General features: G+C 28.3%; 1 protein-coding gene across 1 annotated transcript in view; it reads right to left on the bottom strand.

Moving 5' to 3' along the window:
- The window catches only part of LOC142319854 (uncharacterized), a 56,946-nt gene extending 33,086 nt beyond the window's left edge, over positions 1-23,860 (bottom strand). Inside the window, exon 1 of the mRNA XM_075357527.1 lies at positions 23,737-23,860. Coding sequence (XP_075213642.1) covers positions 23,737-23,860 — 124 coding nt within the window. The remainder of the gene's footprint in view (positions 1-23,736) is intronic.
- Between the last annotated feature and the right edge of the window lie 289 nt (positions 23,861-24,149).

Here is a 24,149-nt window from a genome sequence, read left to right as displayed (position 1 = left end):
TGTTAAAAATCTGGATGATAGTTACGTGTAAGTCAACCTGGATTATACGAGTACAACTGTGATCCTAGAATACTAATTTTTTTCTAATCTGTACTCGGTGTGCTAATTTTAAAAAGTGTGTCGAGTTTTATTTCTGGCCGGGAGAATTTTTACGAACACTGCTGCTATTCGTCATATCGGTAAGATTTATTTAAAATCGATTTCTAATACAACAACCATAATACGAAATTAATTTCGTGCCAAATATTTAGAATTTGGTACAACTTTTTTTTTAGCGTTTTCCTTGCTATAAATTGGAAAAATATTGCAACCCAGTGATTTTTAGAGAATACAAGAAAAATTAAAGTAAGTTGTTTAGGTATTGGTTTTGAACTTTCAATTGAAAATGGATACACATAACCAGGGTGAATTATGAATATTTTCTTTGAACTGGATGCGAATTATTTTGTTTCTGTACATATTATCAGTTTAAAATTATACATAATAAATTATTTTAACATACTAAACGTTTTAATACATCGGTTAAATTTATCTTTAAAAGTGTGCTTTTTTTAATTTAAATGAAATTAAAATCGTATATGTCAAAATTATAGAACGGGTATGTATTGAAATAATCAACGAGACAAATATTTTTATTTCATTTTAACAATATCATTTATTATTCGACCGCAGTAGTAACACAAAATTGCCTTTTACAACTAACTGTAAGGATATAAGATTAAAATTTATGTGAATGATTTATTACGTGCTGTTGTATAGATGCCGGAGAGCGTGAGGACGAGTACATATCGTAGGCCAACAAGATGGGGCTAAAAGTACAGCTGGCCGCGAATCCTCCTCCTCGGCGTGTTTGCTCGGGGGTGAAAATTGATAGCCTACTTAACGCCCCGGTCTAATAACAAACACGCCCTATTCATTTACCTCCATCTATAAATCATTCATGGATTGCCCCTCTACTAATGTCATTATCAATCTCCAAACAGAAATCGGCCGACCTTTAATTCTCACATCCACCCTGTGATATTGTAATCGTATAGAATAAAATATGAGCGTAAAATTACTACCGTTTAAAATAAACAAAAATATTAATTATTTATTATTCGGTAGTTTCACATGTTATTCTTTTATTATATTTTTTATGATTCATTGAAAAAACTTTCACGGGTAAAATAAAATCTGGCCAAAAATTAATCCTGTAGATTACGGAAAGCTCTATTGATTTCACAGTATCATTGTTGCAATTCTCCTTTTTTGCCCAAATTATAGCATTTGAAAAATAAGGTATTACTGTGAAAGATCGAAATTAGAGAATGTCAGTATTCTCAGGTGAATATCGAGACATACCAAATAGGTCGGTGAAAGACCGAAATAGTTGCTTATACTATTATACAATCGGATCTTCGCCGGTGTTTGTCGACACACACAAATAAACTCTAGAGGAGGTCAAAACGATAACTAGAAATTAAAAAAAAAATCACCCAATTCCAATCTCTAAGGTAAATAAATTACGAGAAACCCTCGTAAAAAAAAGAAAGTTTCAATTTAAACCAAACTTGCACTTGCTTCGTTCGCTAACCTCGTCTATTTAACGTTAAATATACAATTTATATATATATATATATATATATATGTCACTGTGAATAGTTTTTACTAGCTTGCTGTCCATAAGCGCAGACCCCATAAGGTACCATATATTATTCTCCAACATTGGAGGCGATTAATCAAATTCACTGCCTTCAGCATGCACTGATGGTGAAAGTAGAATAAAAATATTTTTTATAAAAAACTGAACAAAGGGCATACCATCTGAACATTTATTTGTATCTTTATTGTTCATACATGCAGTTAAGCATATTCTGTATATCCTGATTGGCTCTTTCAATTTAAAAAATGCTGAAAATTTGATTAAATTTTTTTATAAATGTTGTGAATCTGATTAATCGCCTCTAATGTAGAAGAATAACAAATATAATTTGTATATTTAATATTAATTAGAGCGATGCGTAGGTTATGTTTGGCTTAAATTTAAACTTCCTTTTTTACGAGGGTTCCCCGTAATCTATTTACCTTAGAGATTGGTATTGGGTGATTTTTTTCTTTTAATTTATAGTTATCGTTGCGACCTTCACCACAGCTTATGCGTTTTGCTTATGTGTTTGTCGACATATACCGGAGAAGGTTCGAATGTATAATAATATAAGCAAATATTTCGGTCTTTCACAGACGTATTTAGTATATGTTGACATTCACCGGAGAATATCAAAATTTGCCAGACATTCGTCTTTCACGGCAACATATATATTGTTTCAGTACATTAAGGGATGTTCATTAAATATCAAGATCACTAAATAAAAGCGAAATAATAGAGTAAAACTGATGAAAGTATAAATTACAATTAAAATTATGAGATGGATTTCCACAGTTGTAACTACATTTTCCATCAATACTGCAAATTAATATTTTATAACAATTACTATGACTTAAAAATCGTAAAATATTTAATATAATATATTTTGCCTTTCGTTAATGTGAATTAATATGTCAGATGATGATGATGATGATGATTGATGATGATCATAATAATAATAATAAAATAAAGGTTTTCGCTAAAGTTATCATAACATCAGTATTCGTTCATGAGTTCTCTCAGTATTATTGTGGTTTCAACAACCATGTTAATCTAAAAATAAAAATTATTTAATTACATATTAATTTAAAGTAAATTTAAATTTACCGCTGTTTTTTGCTTTTTTTATTCAAATCAAACGAATGCGGTTCACGAAAATATAAACAAAACGATAAATGAATAGTTTTAAATATATGTTAATGTTGCTGAGATCGGTAAACATACTTTCATCTTTAAAGTAACAATATAAGAAAAAGCTCATTAAAGAATGAGTTTTCTTTAAATAGTATATCACCGCCTTTCATCCGGAGGTTCTAGTTTAAGTCTTGATCAAAAATGGCTTTTTTAAAATTGATTGCCATTGATCGGCAACTATAATTGGTTATCAGCCTGTTTTAGTAGGACAAATAAATGAACGTTTCACTTTAAAACATGTCCGACAAAATTAGAATTCGGTGTTTCTTTAAAACTTTACCCAGTCATCATTACTCATTATCACCTTTCATTAACTTTTTTTAATAATTCTGGCCATCTTAACATTAATCTATAAACAATCTGTTTATAGTTGTACATATTTACGCTTTTATAATTGTATTAAAATTACTATTGTAATGTAAATATCCCGTTAACATCACATTCGACGAGAGAATGAAAGTATTTGCTTTATGTAACTCTCTGCTAGTCGCAATTTTAATTCAATAATTAATTTTACATGCAGCTGTATTACATTCAGCAAAACAACTCATTTCAATTCTCTCATGTTTCTCTATCGTCAAACAATCCATGAATGTAAAAGGCAATTCTATTGTTAACATCATTATTATATATGTGCTGAAATTGTAACGTTATTGTTACACATTTATCTCCTTTTGCATGTTATTAATTATAAACATTGGTATTAAAATCAGAAACCCAAGATTATTAAATAATATTAAACTATCATCACATTGCGGTCGGTAAATTTAATCTAACTACTAGTACAAGATATAATGGGGAAAAAAATCAGAAGACAAATGACATTTTTCTACGCTGTGAAATATTTCTACTATTTGCTAATCTTTTATTTTCAATGCATTTGTTTCATCTGACATACTTAAACATTTTTTTTATATACGAGTATTCTAACCTCCTATGAGTATATATACCTCCTACACTTTCATTATTAAATTAACTATACCTAGGATTAAATATATTACTGACCGTATTTTTTATATGCCATTTTATTAAAACATATACTAAACAATAATAAAAAAACGATTTTCTCGTAGGAAAACACACAACGGATAAATCTGTCCATAAAATTTACGCTATATCACTTTTAAGATACATGCAAACCTGAAAAGGTACTATTAAATTGGTAGGTATCCTGTGGTTTCCTTTTACAAATTAAATGATCTTTTCGATAATATTCTTAAATCTATCTCAACATAATATCACTTAGTAAGACTTTCTTTGCAAATTCTTTTACAATATTTGAGTGATGAAATTATTCACCACAGAAATTTACAAGAAGTATGTGCATGGGAATATGAAAACGGGAAATTGTAGATTATAAAAAATGCCATACATGATTAGGATTGTAAACTGGGACCTCTGGATAAAGAAAGAGACGCCACCACTCCGCCAAAGATTATTTGTCGCTATGAAAACTTTTCCAAACAATTCATAAATATAAATGTTATTCCAAGAGAACACTGTGAAAACAGTGTTACAATAGAGACATTAAATATTGTATATATATATTATAAAAAAACATGTCTGAGTGATAATCAAATGCTCAACAAAAGCTACTGAAAATAAATTGATTAAAATGTTTATACGCGTTCTTTTTGCGGTGTAAGTACATACTAAAAAAAGGATTTTTGAAATTCCGAATTTAAGCGGTTAAAATGGAGTACAATGAAATTTTTTTCCTTGGTAACAAATGAAGATATCAATTTGACTTTTGGTGTGTATAATCTTCATGTGAATATATAAAAAAGGTTTGTAGATTTTTGAAATTCGACCTTGAAGGGGGCATAGAAAGATAAACCAATTCGAACAATGATTGCAAATTTTCCCCATTTCTGACTATACTAAACGAGATATTCACTCGATTTGGGCTTGCAAATACTTTTCACATAAATATCTAAAAACCTGAATTTTAATATTTTAAGGGATAAACATAAATTGCTTTTACATTTTGCCGTTTTATCCTGCCGCTAATATATCTTATGATATTTGGTAACATTGCGATGGTGATTTAACTTTGTAAGTGTGATTATGTATTTTGTGAGCCGGCATGGAAAATCAAAAAACCAGTAAGTGGGTCTTTTACTGACCAAAGTGTTGCTCTGAAGAAATTAGAATAAATGATAATTTTTAGAAGTTGAATAGGCTTTAACTTTTATTTATCATTATTATTCTCACAAACATCAGTTTAATGAACACAGGGGGGTCCAGGGGGCAAATCCCTTAGCTAGACGAGAAGGACTTATTTCGTTCGCTCTTCCCGATCGGTACAGTCTATGATTATAGTTTCGTTAAAAAACTCTGAAGAATTTTAGCAGTCAAAATTATGATTCAGATAAAAAAGAAATTGAATTTTTTTAATTTAAATTACAGCTGAAAAAATCAAATATATAAACACTTCAAAGAATTAATCGGGTACAGATTTTTATTGCCCATTTTTATTTTTTCCCCGAATTTTTATTTGCTTTATTGACAATCACTGTGTTTCAATGATAAATTCCGTTTCAGAGAAATTAGAAAAAATGTATACCCTATATATGGGAAAATCGGTTAAATCTCTGGAAAATTGATACCATTATAAAATATTGAATCGAATCTGAAAGCGAGTAGAGCGCGTCGTTATCATCATCGAAGCGAAAGGCACTAAATGGAAATCAATGAGAACGGCATGGCGTGGTGCAGTAGTAGCTAAATGTAAATAGAATGACGCGCCTGAGTAATGTTATCAATCGAGGGTCCATAGCGTCACGTCTTCATGATTAGAACGGATGTTGACAACACTTTGCACTTCCGAGGGGATCGGGGTAATTGTTTCATCCCCACTTGTTGGTTCCTTTCGAGGCCACTCTGTTTTCTTTTCAAATTCTGCCTAGAGCGTGTATGTGTATATACAAAGGGGAACGAGTAGTTTTAACTTTCAACGTACGATCCTCACACTCGCCGACACCGGCTTCATCGAGTGTTATTTTATTAACCCGTATCGTCTATGAACTATAGAAAAAGTTTAATTATTTTCGAAAGTATAAATGTTGATACTGAGCCAACGATGGTAATAGATAACTATAAATTAATATCCCAAACCAATTTTCACTACGTAATTTTAAAGACAATCAAAGTTTAAACCATAAGATATTAATTATTTAATTTTTACGTATTTCCTATTTTTTTTAATTACATTTTTAGCACTATAATATAATTTTAAAACAATAAATAGATGTGCCAGATATTTAATTTATACACAGAAATACTCCCTTAAATGTAAGTATCAATTAAATATGGTTCTGTAGAATAATTTGTTGCAATAAACCTTAGTGTATAATTGTTCAGTCTTCTAATTGTTCCATTACTGTCAAAAAACTTTAGCAGGTTCTAAGTTTTCGTGGTTTTCTTGTTTGCATTCACGTTAAAATGTTTAATCGCCTGCAAATTATGGAAGTATTCATCATCTCTGTATATTTTGGTGACTATCATAGTGAGATGTTGATGATTTGAAGCACTTTTGATTGGAATCTTGAAAGCATACTGTAACGTAATACAGTTTTGTGATATATGCTTAATGTCCAAATGTGTTTGAGCAGTGTTTTATCGGTTATTTCTTATTTACTTGTAGTTTGCCGATCTCCAGGTTGGAATGGTAGCCCTCTACCTTTCATTCGGTGTCGGATTTGCATCTCGGTTAGGCAAGACAATTTTCATGAAGCGTATGTAGTGAATTAATTAACTGAGCAAAAAAAAATTAACCCATCAGATTGTAGAATTTGAACACTTTTCCTTTCAGAAAACTATTCATCCGGCTCAGTTTAACCGTCAAAAGAACTAAAATTATATAAACTCAAAATTTGTAGCAATTTAATCTAAATACTAGAAATTGGTTTATTATAAAATTAAAAAAAAAAAACTAGCTCAACTTTGTTTATTAGAATTATATACATTCAAGTGCAATTGTAGATGTAATTTAAAAATTTCTGGTTCTAACACTCATTTTAATTATGAAATTTGGTTGATTAAAATTTAAATAAAGCCAGTCTCATATTGAACGATACAGATCATTCTAATAATTATACTTTTTATCTACCTAACTTATAAAAGAGATCAGAATTACTTCGAGTATACTTTTGTTATTAATTTAAACTTTAAATCACAAGAAAATGTAATTAGGCTACCAAAACATTGATTAAATTGGAAAGAAAAAGTAAAGGTAAGATTTAAATAAAATTAGCAGGAAAATATAAAGAAATTGCCAAATATTGAAATTAAACATATTTTTTGTAAATTTTATGGCTAGATTATTATATATTAAACCCCTATTATTTATTACAAATTCACTGTTATTAAAAGTAAAACTATTAAAGTTATTAAAAGTTTAGACTGGTTATTGTGAAATTGAATTATCTTACTAGTATAAAACAATAAATCGATAGATAATAAGGGTTTTTCTTTAAATTCTAAATGTATAACGAATGTTATATGTTTAATGAAATTAAACATATTTTTTGTAAATTTTATGGCTAGATTATTATATATCAAACCCCTATTATTTATTACAAATTCACTGTTATTAAAAGTAAAACTATTAAAGTTATTAAAAGTTTAGACTGGTTATTGTGAAATTGAATTATCTTACTAGTATAAAACAATAAATCGATAGATAATAAGGGTTTTTCTTTAAATTCTAAATGTATACGAGGGCACCTTGGAAAGAAACAAAACACAAAATTTCTTGCCAATTTTTTTTTTCAACATAGTCACCTTTTAAAGTAATACATTTAGTCCATCGCTTTTCCTGCTTATTTATTCCTTCAGTAAAATACGATATCTCAATTTCTGCAAAATAGGCGTCTATCTCAGCTACGATTTCATCATTTGAGGCAAATCTTGGCCCGCCAAGCCATTTCTTCAGATTCGGGAAAAGGAAATAATCACTCGCAGCAAATCTGGCGAATATGATGCATGTGGAAGTAATTCGAAGCGCAGTTAGTGAATTTTAGCAGCGAAAACAAAAGACATATGTGCGGGTGCATTGTCATGATGAAAAGCACTTTTTTCTTTCCTAAATATGGACGTTTGGTTTTAATGGCCTCTTTCAATTGCTCAAAAAATGCTGCGTAATATTCTCCGGTGATGGTTTTTCCTTTTTCCAGATAGTCTATGATCACTATATTACAAACATACCAAAAAACAGTGGTCATGACTTTTCCCGCTGACACTTTTTGGAACGCTTCCACCGGTTTCGACACTGTTTGGACTGTTGCTTCGTCTCAAGGCTGTAATAATGGACCCACGTTTCATCAGCACTAATGAAATGTCGAAAAAATTTAGTTGAATTACGGTTTAACGTGTCCAAACACTGCTGAGAAATATTCATTCGAGTGCATTTCTGGTCAACCGTTAACAAACGCGGCACCCATTGCGCTGATACTTTCTCATACCCAAATGCTCGCGTAAGATGATGTGAGTATGGTCTACTGATATTTTTACAATCTCTCCAAGCTCGTGTATCTTCAATCGTTGATCTTTTAATAACCCATTGTGGATTTTTGCGATGTTTTCATCGGTCGTGGCGGTTGCAGGGCGTCCTGAACGCTCATCATGAATGATGGAGATTCGACCGCGTTTAAATTCAGCTTCCCACTATTTTAACGTCGAAAACGATGAAGAAGATTTATAAAATGTTGAATCTAACTCCTTTTTTATATCTGTCGGGTTTAAACCTTTCGCAATGAAATATTTTATTACTGCTCGAATTTCGATTTTATCCATTTTGCCATTTCCATACATTTAACCACAACAATTAAATAACTGAGAAGACATGCTATAAACTGTTTGTTTTCAACAGTCTTGGAAATCGCTAATTGTGCCATAAATAATAATTGAGCCGTTAAGTGTGCCATGTAACGGATATTACATTAACTTACTCTTTGGTCATTATTTCTTAATTACGTACCATCTGAGAATTATTTTGTAAAAACAACCCAATATATTTTGTCTTTTTTTCCAACGAATTCTTGAATTAAGAATTCTTAATATCGGCGATAAAAATTATTTAATGTGTCACAGTGTTTCAATCTATAAAATTTCCTTCTAGATTTTATTTTTTTAATATTTTAAATGTTTTTATTATATTATAAAATAATATAAATATAATAACAATAAATAATATAATAATTATATATGTATTATTAATTAATATATATATAATTAATATAATAATATATTATTTTAAAATATACTTTTTTTTAAAAATATAAACAGGCTAATTATCAAAACATAAATTCGATTATATTTTACCAGAAAAACTTTTAATAAACGATTCTAATAAGATATCAAACTTTGATTAAAAAAAAAATCAAATTTTTCTGTACGCTATTTGTACTTTATGAAGCATCGTAAATTATTCTTTCTACAAAAACGTGGTAAATACGCGATTAAATCAACTTTAATACGCAAGAACGAGTAAATATACAGACTGAATAAACAATATACAATTATAATTTAAAAAAACTTATTGTCTAAAGTTTTGGTTTTAGCGAAAATGTTGATTTTTTTAAACTAATATATACTCATAATAATTCAGTGTTCAACTAAACGGAAAAGGCTTAAATAAATTTCGGTTTCTTCTACGATAGGATAATTATATCACGAAAAAAATCCATTTAAAACAATAACCTAACAGATGTTTGTAGTTTATCATACGACACGTTCGCGCATGCTTACACCCACACGCGCGCGCGCGCGCACAGAACAAATTAGAACGTAGTATTACAATGACCTATTAAATTTTTGCCAATTTTGTTTTTAATTCTGTAAGGAAAAGGTACTAGGTATTTCAAAACTAAAAAGAAAATAAAAGGCCCAAACATAAAAATATTTTTCAAAAAAGTAATTAATAGATCACTACCGACATAATGCTAACAATTCCCCTCCCGTTTACACAAGTATTTACTCAGTACATAAGTGTGTATCTAAGCTTGCAAATGCGTTTGTCAGGCTTATCATCATATTCTGTTACTATATGAGAAATGTTACATTATTTTTATAAATTTTAATAATTTTACACAAACAATAAATCTTGTTCTCTTTTATAGTCGCCTGAATAATAATTTATCTATATTCTCGAAAATATTTAATTTTATATCTTTATGCTATAAGAATAAAAACTTTATAACCTTGGTTGTAAGGTAACATATAAATCAATATCGGTACCAAATGTATAAGAAAATCCTTTATCGACATTATTTAATATTTTTGTAGCAAATTAAAAATATTATTTGTGTAAACCTATTAAATACTATTTATTTAATACATATAAAATTTTGGTTTTAGTATGAAGACCTGAATTGTAAAACGGAGGATACATAATTTTCTGTTTTAGTTTGAAAATAGACTCTCAAATTTGTAGTACGGTTGACTACATAATGTTAAACTGTTCACCCTATAATACACGGCTGGGGTCTACTGTTTGTGATACTTTTATTTTTGTTTAGTTGAAATGTTTTGTTGAGAAAACAGGTGAAACGTTCATTAGTAAAATTGAGAGCGAAGTTTATACAAAGCGTTGTTTGTACTAGGTCCATTATTCATCACGATACTTCACGATACAGAGCAACACAATACGATCAAACTTTACCACTAAAACGTGAAATCAAGTGGACCGGCAAGTAGACTATTCATTCCTTTGTGCTCAGCAAACCCTCTTGCGAAATTCCACGCATACTCTTATCGTTTAACATACACATTCGTTTACACTAGACTAAATCAAAAAACAACCTTAAACATACAACGCTTAAACTGAAGTATTATTATTAAGAACAGCCACTTTTCACTGTGTTTAGTTATATTCTCATTTAGTTTTGTTTAAATATCTTTTATTAAAAAGAAAAATAAAAGGTAACAGGAAAATAATAATTACGAATTATATGAAAGTGAGCGAGGGATAATTTAATAAAGATGAAAGATTTTCTCAGTTAATATCTTTTAAATTAAATTATTTATCAAAAATAAAATAAAATTGGTTTTAATACCTGGAAAAAATAATCTGTATGCTATTTTATACAATTCCTAAGATTTTATGAATAGTATTTTTAGTATTTTTGTTCATATTTAAGCACATGTACATGAACTACATTAATTTTCTAATTTTTTTACTGTATTATGTCTGATTCTTAGGTTTTTAAAGCATTTTTTATTGTATATATTCTGATTATTTATATGGTTTTTTTTTATAGTTTTGAAACACTATGTATTGATCATTTTTCAAGATCTATATATCTGAATTCTTTGACTATTTCTATAATTTAACTTTTAGTATTATTTTTTTTAATCCTTTAAAAGGCTTCGGCTGCTGTGAACTGCATTAGCTTGAACTATTATTTTTGGAACCATGTTGTTGACATAATTTATACACATAGAATACTACCCACATACTTCCACGCGCGTACTCACGATTTCTCACATTTTAGAATAAAATGCTCATTTTAAAATTTACCACGAAATCGATGCAGAAAGTGTAAAGTGTAAACAGTATCTTTAATAAAATAATTAAAAACCTAAAACTAAAAAGTTAACTTTTGTATCACTGCGTATGATGTAGAGATCTTATGTCATGACGGACCACCCCAACACATAGATAACACAGCCATTTCGAAAAAACTAATATCTGATTGCATGAGGTGTAAAGGACTTCATATAAACTCGTTAATAAAAGAATAAAAAAACATAAAACTGTCTAAAATACCGCTGCAAAAGATTTAAAGGGCATTATACAGCTCAGATGACAGACAAATAAAAAATAACAGAAAATATAATAGTTCATAAAAAGCAACTAAACTTTTTCTTATCTATGCTTTTTCCCTTAAAAAGCGAGCGGGTGTTCGTTCACTTTTTTTTCATTCTCTACATCATGAAAAAACTCTGGTTTCATGTTCAATCTCAGCCTCAATTCGATATAGGTTGTACACTTCTAAATTATGTGTCCCGATAGTAAACTTTTTATAAGAAATATTTTGAATTTGAATCAATCTATTATTGATTGAATGATTTTTAGGTAGATTTCATAAAAAAGCTACCTATTGTAATGGGTACCATGATTCGACTTTCGGAAAATTTCGACATATGTTCCCGTTTCACATCCCCCAGACCCCAAAACAACCGTCAGTTCAAACGTTTATTTATATATATATATATATATATAACCGTTTGAGCTGACGGTTCAGCCTTGCCTTGTTTCAGGCTGATTATGGCTGAGACAATACTGATTATTGATCCCTACCATTAAGTTACACCGATAATAATTTTATTCGGATTCAGTTAAATTTAAATATACTTCTTTATTGAGTTTAAAGCTAGGTCCTGTAATATCACAAAATAAACAACTGACAAAATAATATTAAAAAAAAAAATCCCTTTCGGCACGCCGGAAGGCGGAGGTAGATTTCATCGGTGCTAAGAAAAGTTCAAATTTACTCAATACGACAATGGTTGCGTAATTTTGCGCCAATCATTTTCAATTTGTTCCCTAAAAATAACTCGACCCAAAATCTCGGTCGAGTTTGTTAACAGTAGAAATGGGGTGGCTTTTTCAAAAAAATAACTATAACTCTTAGCTATAGCTATAACTCTTTCTTATTAAGTAAAATTTTAAAGTTCTTACTATTCTTTAGATAAGAACCTAAAACTTATCTAAGTAAAGGTTTTTGATATAACCAACCATTGCTCCAGAGGGTGAAGAAAATGAAGTTCCGAAGACAAAAAAACCATACCTTCCTTAATAGGCACAGTATCGAGTCGGTTTAAGGTGGTCGTTAGTCCTCCAAACATTGCCTAAAACTTTTGTCTGAAAAAAGTTTTGATATGACCAACCCTTACGGCAAGGGATGACAAAAATGTTGCTGGAATTGTAAGATGGGGCTTTTCGTATACTAAATATGTGAAACATTTGTTTCACACGCAACCATTGCCCTATTGAGTAAATTTGAAGTTTTCTTAGCACATTGAAGTTTTCTTGTGATATTACAGGACCTAGCTTTAAACTCGATAAAGAAGTATATTTAAATTTAACTGAAACCAAACAAAATTATTATCGGTGTAAATTTACGGTAGGGATCAATAATGTCAGTATTGTCTCAGCCATAATCAGTCTGAAACAAGGCAAGGGCGAACTAAAATTGGCAAAAGTTTATTGATTAGTAGTAGGAAGCCATCCTGAATAAAATTGTGTTAATTTTATAATTTATTAACCAACTTACTTTTTCAAAAAATGTTTTCAGTTTATTGAACTGTTTTAGTTTAAACGATGTTTTATTAAAAGTAAAAACTTGGCATTTGAAATAGTTATATATAACCTGTATGGATGGGCGTTTCATGTTGAAGCCTATTAACTTCTCAATCCACCCATTAAGTTGTTACTATCTCAATAACTACTTTTTGAGATAATAATAAGTCAATCAATTTAGAAAGTACACCTAAACATCAACAAGAATTGTTCGTTCAGCTGTTAATTTATAACTAATTCTGCTACAGGCAGATCTAATAATAATCTCATTTTTTTTTTTTTTAATTCTGAGTTAAATATTTGACTTTGATTTACATGTATATACCGGTAAAATACAGATTATGAATCTTTTCTGATACTTTCTGAGAATCTGTTCAATTGTACTAATTTTTATAACATAAAAATACAATAACTATAAATTTTCTTTTAAGTGACAATTTTATTCCTACTAATGAAATAAATATTTATCTGTATATTCTCACGCACATCCAAGCGTCCATAAATCTATAAACAATAAAATGACCATATTCAAAAAGAATCGGTATTAAAAAATTCTATCTCGTTAAAAAAAAAAAAACTATTTACTATTAAATAGATTTCTTTTGATAAAAGTTACTTGATACATTATTTTCGTTACTATCTATATTTTTATTTGTCTATCGTCTCACAAACGGGATTTATTGAGCTTACTTATTTATGTATGAGTGTACATACATAAGTCTTTGTTCTTATTTATTGGGATGTTTGTTCATTTTTATTGATTATTTACTTATTTATTTTTGCAAACCACGGAATGTAAATATATTCTTGTACTTAAGAACTTAGCTTATTGATAACTTTAGTTTTTTTTTTGTTTTTGTTTTTTTTTTACCATAAGTATTGATTGAATGACGGGAATTAACTAAGAACCACAGATCATTTAATTATTATTAAACGATCTATTTATGGTTCCCACTTTAGGAACAGATTGTAAAAAAACTAGTTGTGAAAAAAAATCATTTACTAAAAAATATTTTATTTTTACCTGGTAAATTAAATAAGACACTTCATTAAAATTAAACCACTTCATATAGCAATCGGCTTTATCGTGATTAAAACACATATTAAGATCTTTTAATCATTAGTTAATGAAGTATTTTATAAGATAAGCTTAATTAAGTTTTTTTTATTTTTACTTTTTCAATAAATTTTTTTGAATTCATTAGTTTTTATGTTAATATTACATTAATTATATAATACTGAATTAGGAAAGTGATTACACTAAAAATTAATATTACAGAAATGTTATGTCATATGTTATCATTATATTTACTTTTTAAATACTACTCTATAGATTTAACATACAAAGGCATATTTTTACTAAACATATTAAGAATTCTCAAAAAAGAAATCAAACAACAAATTTAAATAAAAACATAATTGTTTTAAAACATACGTTAATTAAAATCGGGGACCGTAAACAAAAACTACAGACCAACCATAGTAAACCTTAATTTAATACACATTAAAACTTAAACCACACAAAGAAATCCAACAGGTCCCAAATTATTTTTAAAATATGATTAATTCTGAAAATTCCCTTACAAAGTGAGATAATTATTAAATAAAAAACCTTTTAACTGTTTTTAAGAATTGAGGTCAAGTAGTTTTAAAGACATCTTATGAATTAAACAGCATTACACTCATACAATAATAAAATCAAGATTCTTGAACTTTTATCTGTTTCTTATTGAGCTATTTTATATCAATTTTCTCAAAATTAAATTCTGCACAAGTTGTAATAATAAATTTTACGTATTTATTAGTCATTTAAGAAAGTTTTTGTATTACAACCGTAAAAAAAAAATATTTTTAGTCAAAAGATATTTCTATTTTACGTCAGATATTGTAAAAACTACTGGAGGTACGGTTCTGGAACCTATTTTTATTATTTGTTTTTTTTTTTTTATTTTTTCAGGTCAAAAACTATAAGAAAACATCAAGTTTATCCCTTAGTCTGAGTTCCTAGAATTTCAGTATGGTTTTTATTTCACTGTTTTTCCTGGAATCAGGCGAAATCGTTCGCTAGCCGTAACTCACTAACGGAGCGTTTCCAGACTCGTGTTTATAGGATGTTTTTTCATTATGTTTGTTAATAAAATGAGCTCAGAAAGCGCCGGTAACACTACGTGAATCATTCTGTATAAAATGGCTCAGTTTCATAAAGAGCAAACCTTTGTTTTAACAAAAAAAATATATCCTTGTATTTGATAGTTATGATTATCCGAACCTTAGTAATTTTACTAGTTAAATTTACTAATTATAAAAAAAATAAGGTTTTTTTTCACACACAACCTTAGAAGAGGTAGAAAACCAGTCTTTTAAAATGAAGGCTTGCATTAAATAAAACATATACTGTTATGACTTACAATTCTTTTGTATTTTGAAAATTATTTGTCTTGAAAATACTCTAATTTCAAAACAGCGTTATAAATAATGATAACAGTTTGCTTTCAGAGCCTCCAAAGAAAAAAGATTTTGAAAAGCAGGAGTTGCGTAGCTTTTCATAACATCTTCAATGTATTTTCACCAGCTATAAACGTTACCAACGAAAAAGAATATGAATATAATTCAATTTACTTGATTATAATTTCAGGTCTGAAATATTTTTTTCTTAATTTCTGTTTATTGTACATGAGAGTACCAATTTACTGAACACCAATGAAAAAATTTCTTTAAATTATTACTGACATCTTCATTTCAGCCTCTGATTAGTTACAGAAATAACGTCAGGGAATAAAATAATTTGTCTATAGAGAGAAAATAAATTATTTGTCTCTAAATTACAATTTATATTTGATGTAGTCATAAATTCTATACTGTAGATCTCTCCGTTTTATTAAAAAATATATTATAAATAATATGCGTACCGATTAACTTATAAACCTTATTATACCTTGTTAAATCTATTTATACCTACAAACCATTTATCAAAATGTCAGATAAATTCCTAATTAATTATAAAATAATACTTACTGCAATATACACTATGGAATATTAATAATGTTCTTAATTTACTATAAAGTGCCTTTCAATGTTCTCAATATTTAATATCGAAATAACAGAAATAGCCTTCTTTGAAATAATATATTCGTCAGTATATTCACTTTAACAACATTATAATTTTGTGCCACAATTAATCATCTTTTGGTTTTAGCCAAAGAACACGAAGAGTAATGTTTCGTAAGAAGAAAACCGCTTTAATTTTTTTAACAGATAAATAACACGCAATAATCTTATAGTAATGTTTCAGTATGAGAATACTAAAAATGAGCATGAAAATCACCAGTAATAGATAATTTGAAACAGATTTAAAGTTTTCAAACAATATGAAAATATTTCAGTCTAGTCTTTATTTAGTCTCATACTATTTAATGAAAAAAGATTGGTGGTGGCATGAACCGTAAAATTGATGCCGATATAAATACTATATAATTTGCATTTATTAATTGTAATTAGTAAAACTTTAAACAGTCTAAAAAAATCATGTAAAATGACAACATATGATGTTAACTGTATGGTATAAGTAGATTAAAATATAACGTAATAATCATTAGAATTGAAATTTGGATCCATAGACTTGTTTGTAAAGAAAAAACATATAAATAAAAAAATTACCTTAACAATTTTTTTTTTTAGATTAAACTGAAAGGAACTTATAAGATCTCATGAATCACTTTTAAAGGACATATATCTGATTTTGATGACGCAGCATGACAGATAATAGATGTAAATTGTAAATGCTTGTAGAATAGATTGAACAGGTAAACAGAGAATGTGGTCTTAGCTGGCAGGTTAGATGAGATCTTAGATATGATACTTTCTTGTTAGCCTGCGTGTCTCAAGGGTGTCAGATATCTGAGTAGCCTCGTTTGCTGAAATAAAAATCAAGAAGCAGGCAGACAAGGGTCGATCAGACCTTTTCTTCATCTTGCCAAACGGTCATCACTGAAATCAACAAATATAGCCTAAGGTATGAACTAGAATTTTCTCCCCTATAAATAATGCCGAAACACATCATTGTGTTCATCTGTATCTCTCGGTATGTATCAATCGATTCAAAATGTTCTGTATAGCATTCCTTTTATCCTTTATCTTTCTTTTACCGAATTCTTGAACCACTTATAAGGTGAACAGTAAACAAGTGTAATTTAATGGAGTTCTTTTTATTACACTTAAAATTAGTTTGAAATCTTTCAAGAAGTATTCCTCAAAAAAAAAAGAAAAAAAAACAATTTATCCCACACTCTTAACTTAAGTTTGACTTTAATCTTTTCTCGCATCACGCGAGAAACAACCGACCTATTGCTTTGAAATTTATAGAAGACATTCATATTATTCCAGGGAAAGCTTTAAGAAATAGGTCGAGCCCTCTAGCCCCCTTAGGGATGAAGTTTTCAATTAAAGATATTCATTAAAGAAAAAAATTAATCTTTTTACTTCATTGTTATATTTCTGACAACACGACAACAGAAATAATTTGTAAAGTTTTCCTCGTCAAAGATGTGTGTACTAATAGTTTAGTTACTACTATTCTGTTTTTGGTAATTTAATTTCTTTTTCGGCTCTCTATAAAACCTGAGTAATTGCTATTTATCAGTACTATTCTCACAACCATGATGGTAAGGAACAGTGAAGAGGTCCAGAGGACGGAACCCCTGGCTAGACGGTAATAGCGTGCGAAGCGAGCTGTCCAAGGGCCGGTTGGGCGAGCAAAGCTAGTAGTTTAATAAGTTTAACTAATGTTTGACTGAAATTTTATTAAATCCCAAAAGTTAAACTCAAAATTTTACCACAGAAAAATATTTTGTTGACTAGTTAATTAATAGGAATTGAGAAAATGAGAGAATTTTAAAGTAAGATTACATGTAGTTGAATTTTAGGAATTGATAAGTAGATGCGTTCGATATTTAGAAACAATAGTATATAAGGGTTGAAGAAGTTATGCAATAAGGTTACGTTTGGTAACTTGTATTGCTTCCTTACTCAATAGGGAAATAAAATTGGTGTTACGATTTTTATAAAGCACACACACACACACACACACACACACACACACACACACACAGACAGACACGAGAGCGCAAAATTAAATATTTTTATAGAAACACTAATAAATAAGCAAAATGTATCTTTTATAATCATAAATGCCCTAAAAATAAAATAAATTTCATTACTATAGATTGTTACTGTTTAGTAATCACGAACAAAAACGAATATCTCTTGTTATTTTATGTCATATCAAACAGGATCCTTTTTTTTTTTAAATACATTGCAAAGTAAAATTTAACGAACTTTTGCTCCGGAGTTTTGGTTTATAAATATTTATTAAGAGCCGGTAAAGTTACTTTGTGTTTGGAGTAAAACATAGTTCATAAATTATATTTTTTTCTTAAACAGTGCTCAGACGATGTTTATATTAGCAAGATTATAACAATTAATATTAGTAGAGATTACACTTAACATTTTAACTTTCCGGAACTTATTTATTGTGTATTATCTTATTTTATGTATTATTTTAGAAAAACTGTTATATATGTGATCTATATTTACATACATAAAAAATAATTATTTTCATAATAATTTTTTACCGACTTTTCGAAGAAGTACGGTATTACGTTCGGTCGCCCAGTGGAATTAGGGGGTGAAATTGAATCTGGTTTTCGTTTTGAGGTATGAGTATGATAATATATATTCACTTAAAATGTAATTTCCTTATATATTTATATATATATATGTATATCCTTATGTATAAAATCTTGTGGCTTGAAAATCTCCAAAACTAAGAAATCAATTTCACTGAAATTTAGATGTGCTGTTACAGTGTATCTGAAGTAATGTATGTGAAATTTTGAAGAAGATTGGTGAGTCGTTCTTTACTTACGCTCAATTTAAGGTCGCCAACAGACAACATAATCTCAATTTGAGGTTATATTGAAAGTGTAGTGGTGCATTTTTTACTCGCTTATGCAATCAATCACAGAATTATATTAATTTTAAAAATTAATTTAACTTTAATTTTTAATTTTATATAAAAAAAATATAAATCCCCAATTCCCTTTATCCAACAATCTTATTTAATATATATATATATATATATATATATATATATATATATATATATATTACATTGTTACAAATTGTAAAATGATACAAATTTATTGATGATTTTTTCTAATTTAACTACCTTTTTATATTAAAATTCGTAACGTGTTGGATTAACATAAAAATGTTGAAATTTTATTATAAAAATGATATTATTTTGACTACGCAAATGATACTTTAGTATCCTTACTTTTAATTATTGTTTGAGAGTTACAAATTGTTAATAATTTAGAGGGTTTGTATATTATTAAATTTATCTACTAAATTATAATTAACGATTATGAAAACTTTGTGCTTCTCTCTTTTACAAAGGAGTGACAGGTTTAAATCCCCAAATACCGTCTTACAAAATTCTGAATAACCTGTTAGTAATAATAACGAGTAGGACTTGACTGTACCACATATCTTTTTTTATACATCTACTCTCTCACACGGTTGATCTATGCATCTGAATGACAGAGGAATAAACTAATGTTTAATACAAAACGACAAAAATAAAACTATAAAAGAACAGGAATGCAACTAGATATTTATCGGTAAATAATGATCTAAAACGAGAAATCCTTCAAACGACTTATAGACCTACCTGCATAATATCTATTAAAGTCGTACATTCAAGAATAGAAATAAGTAGCTTACAATTATATTATACAGTGCATTATTATAGATAATATTATATTAAACACAGTTACTATCTACCATACTGCTGAAGTCTGGTGCCGTACGTACTGCATTCAAAACACGTGGAATATTAATCTAAAAACTGCTATTCATAGTCCGTAATTTGCGTATTTCATCAATACAAAATAAAATTACACAATTTTTTTTTCTTATTGAAAGTATATTTTGTTAACATGTTCATTATTTAAAAATTAAATGTAAAACTAACGAACAGTCACTATTATTTTTAAATACTCAACATCGATATCAGGAATGACAATATTTTTTCCATCTTAAATCGCGATATGTGTATTCATTTTTATCAAAATGAAAATAAACATTTTATTATCATGATGGAAATTTCCAATACTACACTATTATCTTCGATCGGTTTTAAACAATGTTAATTCAAAATTTTAAGGTTAGAAATGGAAATGGTATTCGATGACAGGAATACAGCCACCAATTTTCTAGCGATTATTAGAAGTTCTGAAGGGCTAAACAAGAAGTTGTATATAAGATTCACCATTTGCTGAATGTTTGTTACACACATCAGCTCACACAGCTTTAATCGGAATGCTATCGACTCAAGTCGGTAGACATTTGTACCTACTCAATTTTTTATTAGCTTATTTTGGTTAAACATTAATACGAGTATTTTTCTTCCAAATCACTTCAGAATGGAGTAGAAATTTAGTAAGTGTCATCTCGTATAGGAGATAAGCTGAATCTACAGGATTTTAGGACCGGCTGGACCAGTTTTATTTTATCGCTTTAATAATATCTAATGATTAATTATCTTTTTATAATTGGATTACAACTCATCCTAGTCTGAAGATCTAAAGATGAATTAGCTACATGTTATTAAAATAGTAGAATAATCAAATTAACAAAGGACACAACTGCCAGCCCTGAATCAGCAAAACTGTAAGTAGATATCTGAAGACTTGCTAAAATATGATATAAATTAACACTCAACTAACAAGGCACCCATCTCACTATTAAGCGAATTATGGAAACGCGGTCATCACACATAATACTAACGTAATATTCCATTGAAATCTAAATTAATTAATCCGAGGCTACCTAGTGTCCAATACAACGCTTAGTTTTTTGATAACTTAAGATTTATCACATTTTTAGCATTCTTAAATTATCACAAGTTCTTTTCGTGTAACGTAGGAATTTTAATTGTAAAATCATTATTATATTCGATGAATTATTAATGCGTAAGCTAATTGAACTGACGATGTATTCTAAAAAGCTTCTTTCCATATAAATTTATTACGTAATTATTATTGTTTTAACTTTATTGGATGAATTTAAAAAAAAATTATTACCACCTTAAATTCTGGATTTAAATTAACTCTGCATTATAAATTTACCGAAAATGTACGATATATAATTTTACCGGAAATAGCCAGAAAAGTAAACAAAAATTTTCACAACAAGGAACATTTAAGTAAAGATTTATTCTATATCTAGCATTTATATGTATAAATAAGAAACACTAAAAATACTATTAATAAAATTATAAACGATTTATTTATCTGCTGTAACTCAATTTTTTTATAAATTCACGATAATCGTTTAAAATCCTTTTAACTTGTCAAAATTTATTCCCTTTTTGATAAAATCTACAGTTAATTTCAAATAACAATCGTACAATCTATTAAGAAAAGGAGTTAATATGTTATTATAGGAGTAGAAAAGCGTGCAACACAGTAATGTAAACCTAGTTATAAATAAAGTAACCACAGCACGAAGGAGTTTTACATTCCAGAGGACGATGACTTGAAAGCCGGATCAATGCGGAAGCCGATGCAGTGGGGAAGAACACGGTAGGGCTTCTTTAGAGATGCAAACTGGATTAGCCCCAGGAACCCCCCAACAGTATCGGTCGGGTAGCCTACTAAATACGAGTATTCTTATTGTTATCAAAAAAAAAAAAGAATTGAGAAATGTATCAGACTTAACAATGAATAATTTTCAAGGGTAATTTTTTGTTACGAAATACATTAGTATTAAAATTAATATATTTATTTAATTCTTAATACTGTTCTGCACTACACTTTTAATTTCATTCTACATTAATATACTATATAATATATTTATATAGTTTTTATAATATATTAATATAATATATTTAAGTAGTAATAAATGACTGACTGTTCATTAAAAGATTATTCTTAAATATATTTGAACATTTTTATACGCAAAAAAATTAGTTTTATTCGGTTTAAACATTTTTTTCAGGTTTTGAAGATAATCCATTAATTTATAATTATTATTCGTGAGTATTATGTATTAATGAAGCTATAATATTATTATAAGACTAATGGGTTTTTGAAAAGTGATAGAGTTAAAATTATTATTATTGTAAGCTATACCCAAGTTTTAATTTATCGAGACAAAAAAAAAGTTAAATTTAATTTAAAATTATTATTTTAAAATTAAAATAATAATAATTAATAATAATAATTTTTTAATTATTATTTTAAAATTTTAAATTTTATTTTTGAATAAAATACTTTTTGTAACTTTGGTCAATTATGAACGTGGACAATTTTTTTTTTCTGGATTCGGGATGTGTAGGGAGCCGAGTTCCTTTTTCATGACGTGTCAGTAAGGTGTAGTTTTGTACAGATTAAGGATGATCATACCTAAGACGTGTGGTCTAAAGAACCTGATTGGTCTAAAGGACCGAAACAAAAATAACAACTCTGTCCTTAAATAAAGCAAAATAACTATAACCGCTAATAAATAAATAATGACCCGCCCGTTAAACGAAAGACACAGACAGCATCAAGGGGCATTCGTCCAGGATCTGTGATTAGTAGGAATATAAAAACTCCTTCTATCCTTACTTTCCGTTCCGTTCCGAGAGGTGTGGTTAATCGAAACCCAACCACTCAAAGAACACCGGTATCCACGATCTAATATTCAAATCTGATTAAAAATATCTTTATTAGGTTGCAAACCTGAAAACTCTCGATTTCGAAATGAGCTGATTTTCGACGAGTTTTACCATTAGACCAGCTACTGAGTTAGTCTTTTAAAAAAATGTGTATACTTTATTAGAGAACATTTTTTAGGTAAATCCATACGAAGACCTGTTTTTATAGCTCTTATTCAGAATCTTAATTTGGGTAAAAAATCGTAAAATGCGTGACCAGTTTGTTTCAAATTTTTATAAAAATTCTAAACCGTCATAGTCTTTTATTTAACTGGCTCTACTAAATTATAGACTTTTATACTTTTTTATACTTATAAACAAAACAACTTTATTTTTTTTATATTTTTTTCATAAAAAAACAACTCAAAAATTTGTATAGGCAATCAATACAATTAAAATAAAAAGGTATGAATTTTTATGCAATTACTTTATCATAATTTCACAGTTCATTTCCAAAATATTTATCCTTAAACTTGAAAAAATATTATTTAATCGGACAGTAGATCGTTATTTAACAATAAATAGTCAACATTGTAGGATATTTATTTAACAAATTTAATTTTTCAATTACGCACTTTTTTTTAATAAAACCATTACTAATTTTTGTAAAATCATTGTTTTAAATTTTTAAGCATAATTGTTGGATGATGGATTCAACGTAAGTATTTTTATAATGTAGCTATTGTTATTTGTAAACGTCCTCTAAGATTTATTTTGAAAATCGTGAGTTGTGTAGATCAGTCAGATTTTTTATGGTTAAGTCAAATTTATTTCTTATAATTAAATTAGATATAAACAATATCTGTTTGAGAAGATAAATAATGATTTATAGAAAAATGGTTTTCTTACCTTGGGGGTATCCTACTGGAGAATCGAGATGATGCGGTAAGGCAAATGGCACTGGTGCGTGAAACTGATGAGAGGGCAATACTGGTTGCATTGCTGCCGGGCCCTTGAGATAGCTGCTAGCCATCCCAGTCGCCAGGCTGAAATTTAAATAGATATAAAACCATTAGTATCTAATAACACCAATATAGATAGATACTCTACAATATGTCTATAACTACACAAGATATCTTTTTCAAACTTTCATTTCTTATGTTTACATTTCTCATAAATGCAATATTTATAACTAACTCATCTGTTATTTTAAATAATAAAGATTCAAATTAGTATATATATATATAATCCCATCCTGTATTTATGTTATTTTATTTATATATATATATTTTTTTTGCTTCAACGTTTTATTTGCAATGGTT

The sequence above is a fragment of the Lycorma delicatula genome, chromosome 2 (genome assembly GCF_047948215.1).
Source record: "Lycorma delicatula isolate Av1 chromosome 2, ASM4794821v1, whole genome shotgun sequence".
NCBI lineage: Eukaryota > Metazoa > Arthropoda > Insecta > Hemiptera > Fulgoridae > Lycorma > Lycorma delicatula.
The sequence above is the reverse complement of the archived record's forward strand: the minus strand, read 5'-3'. Positions and strand labels throughout refer to the sequence as shown.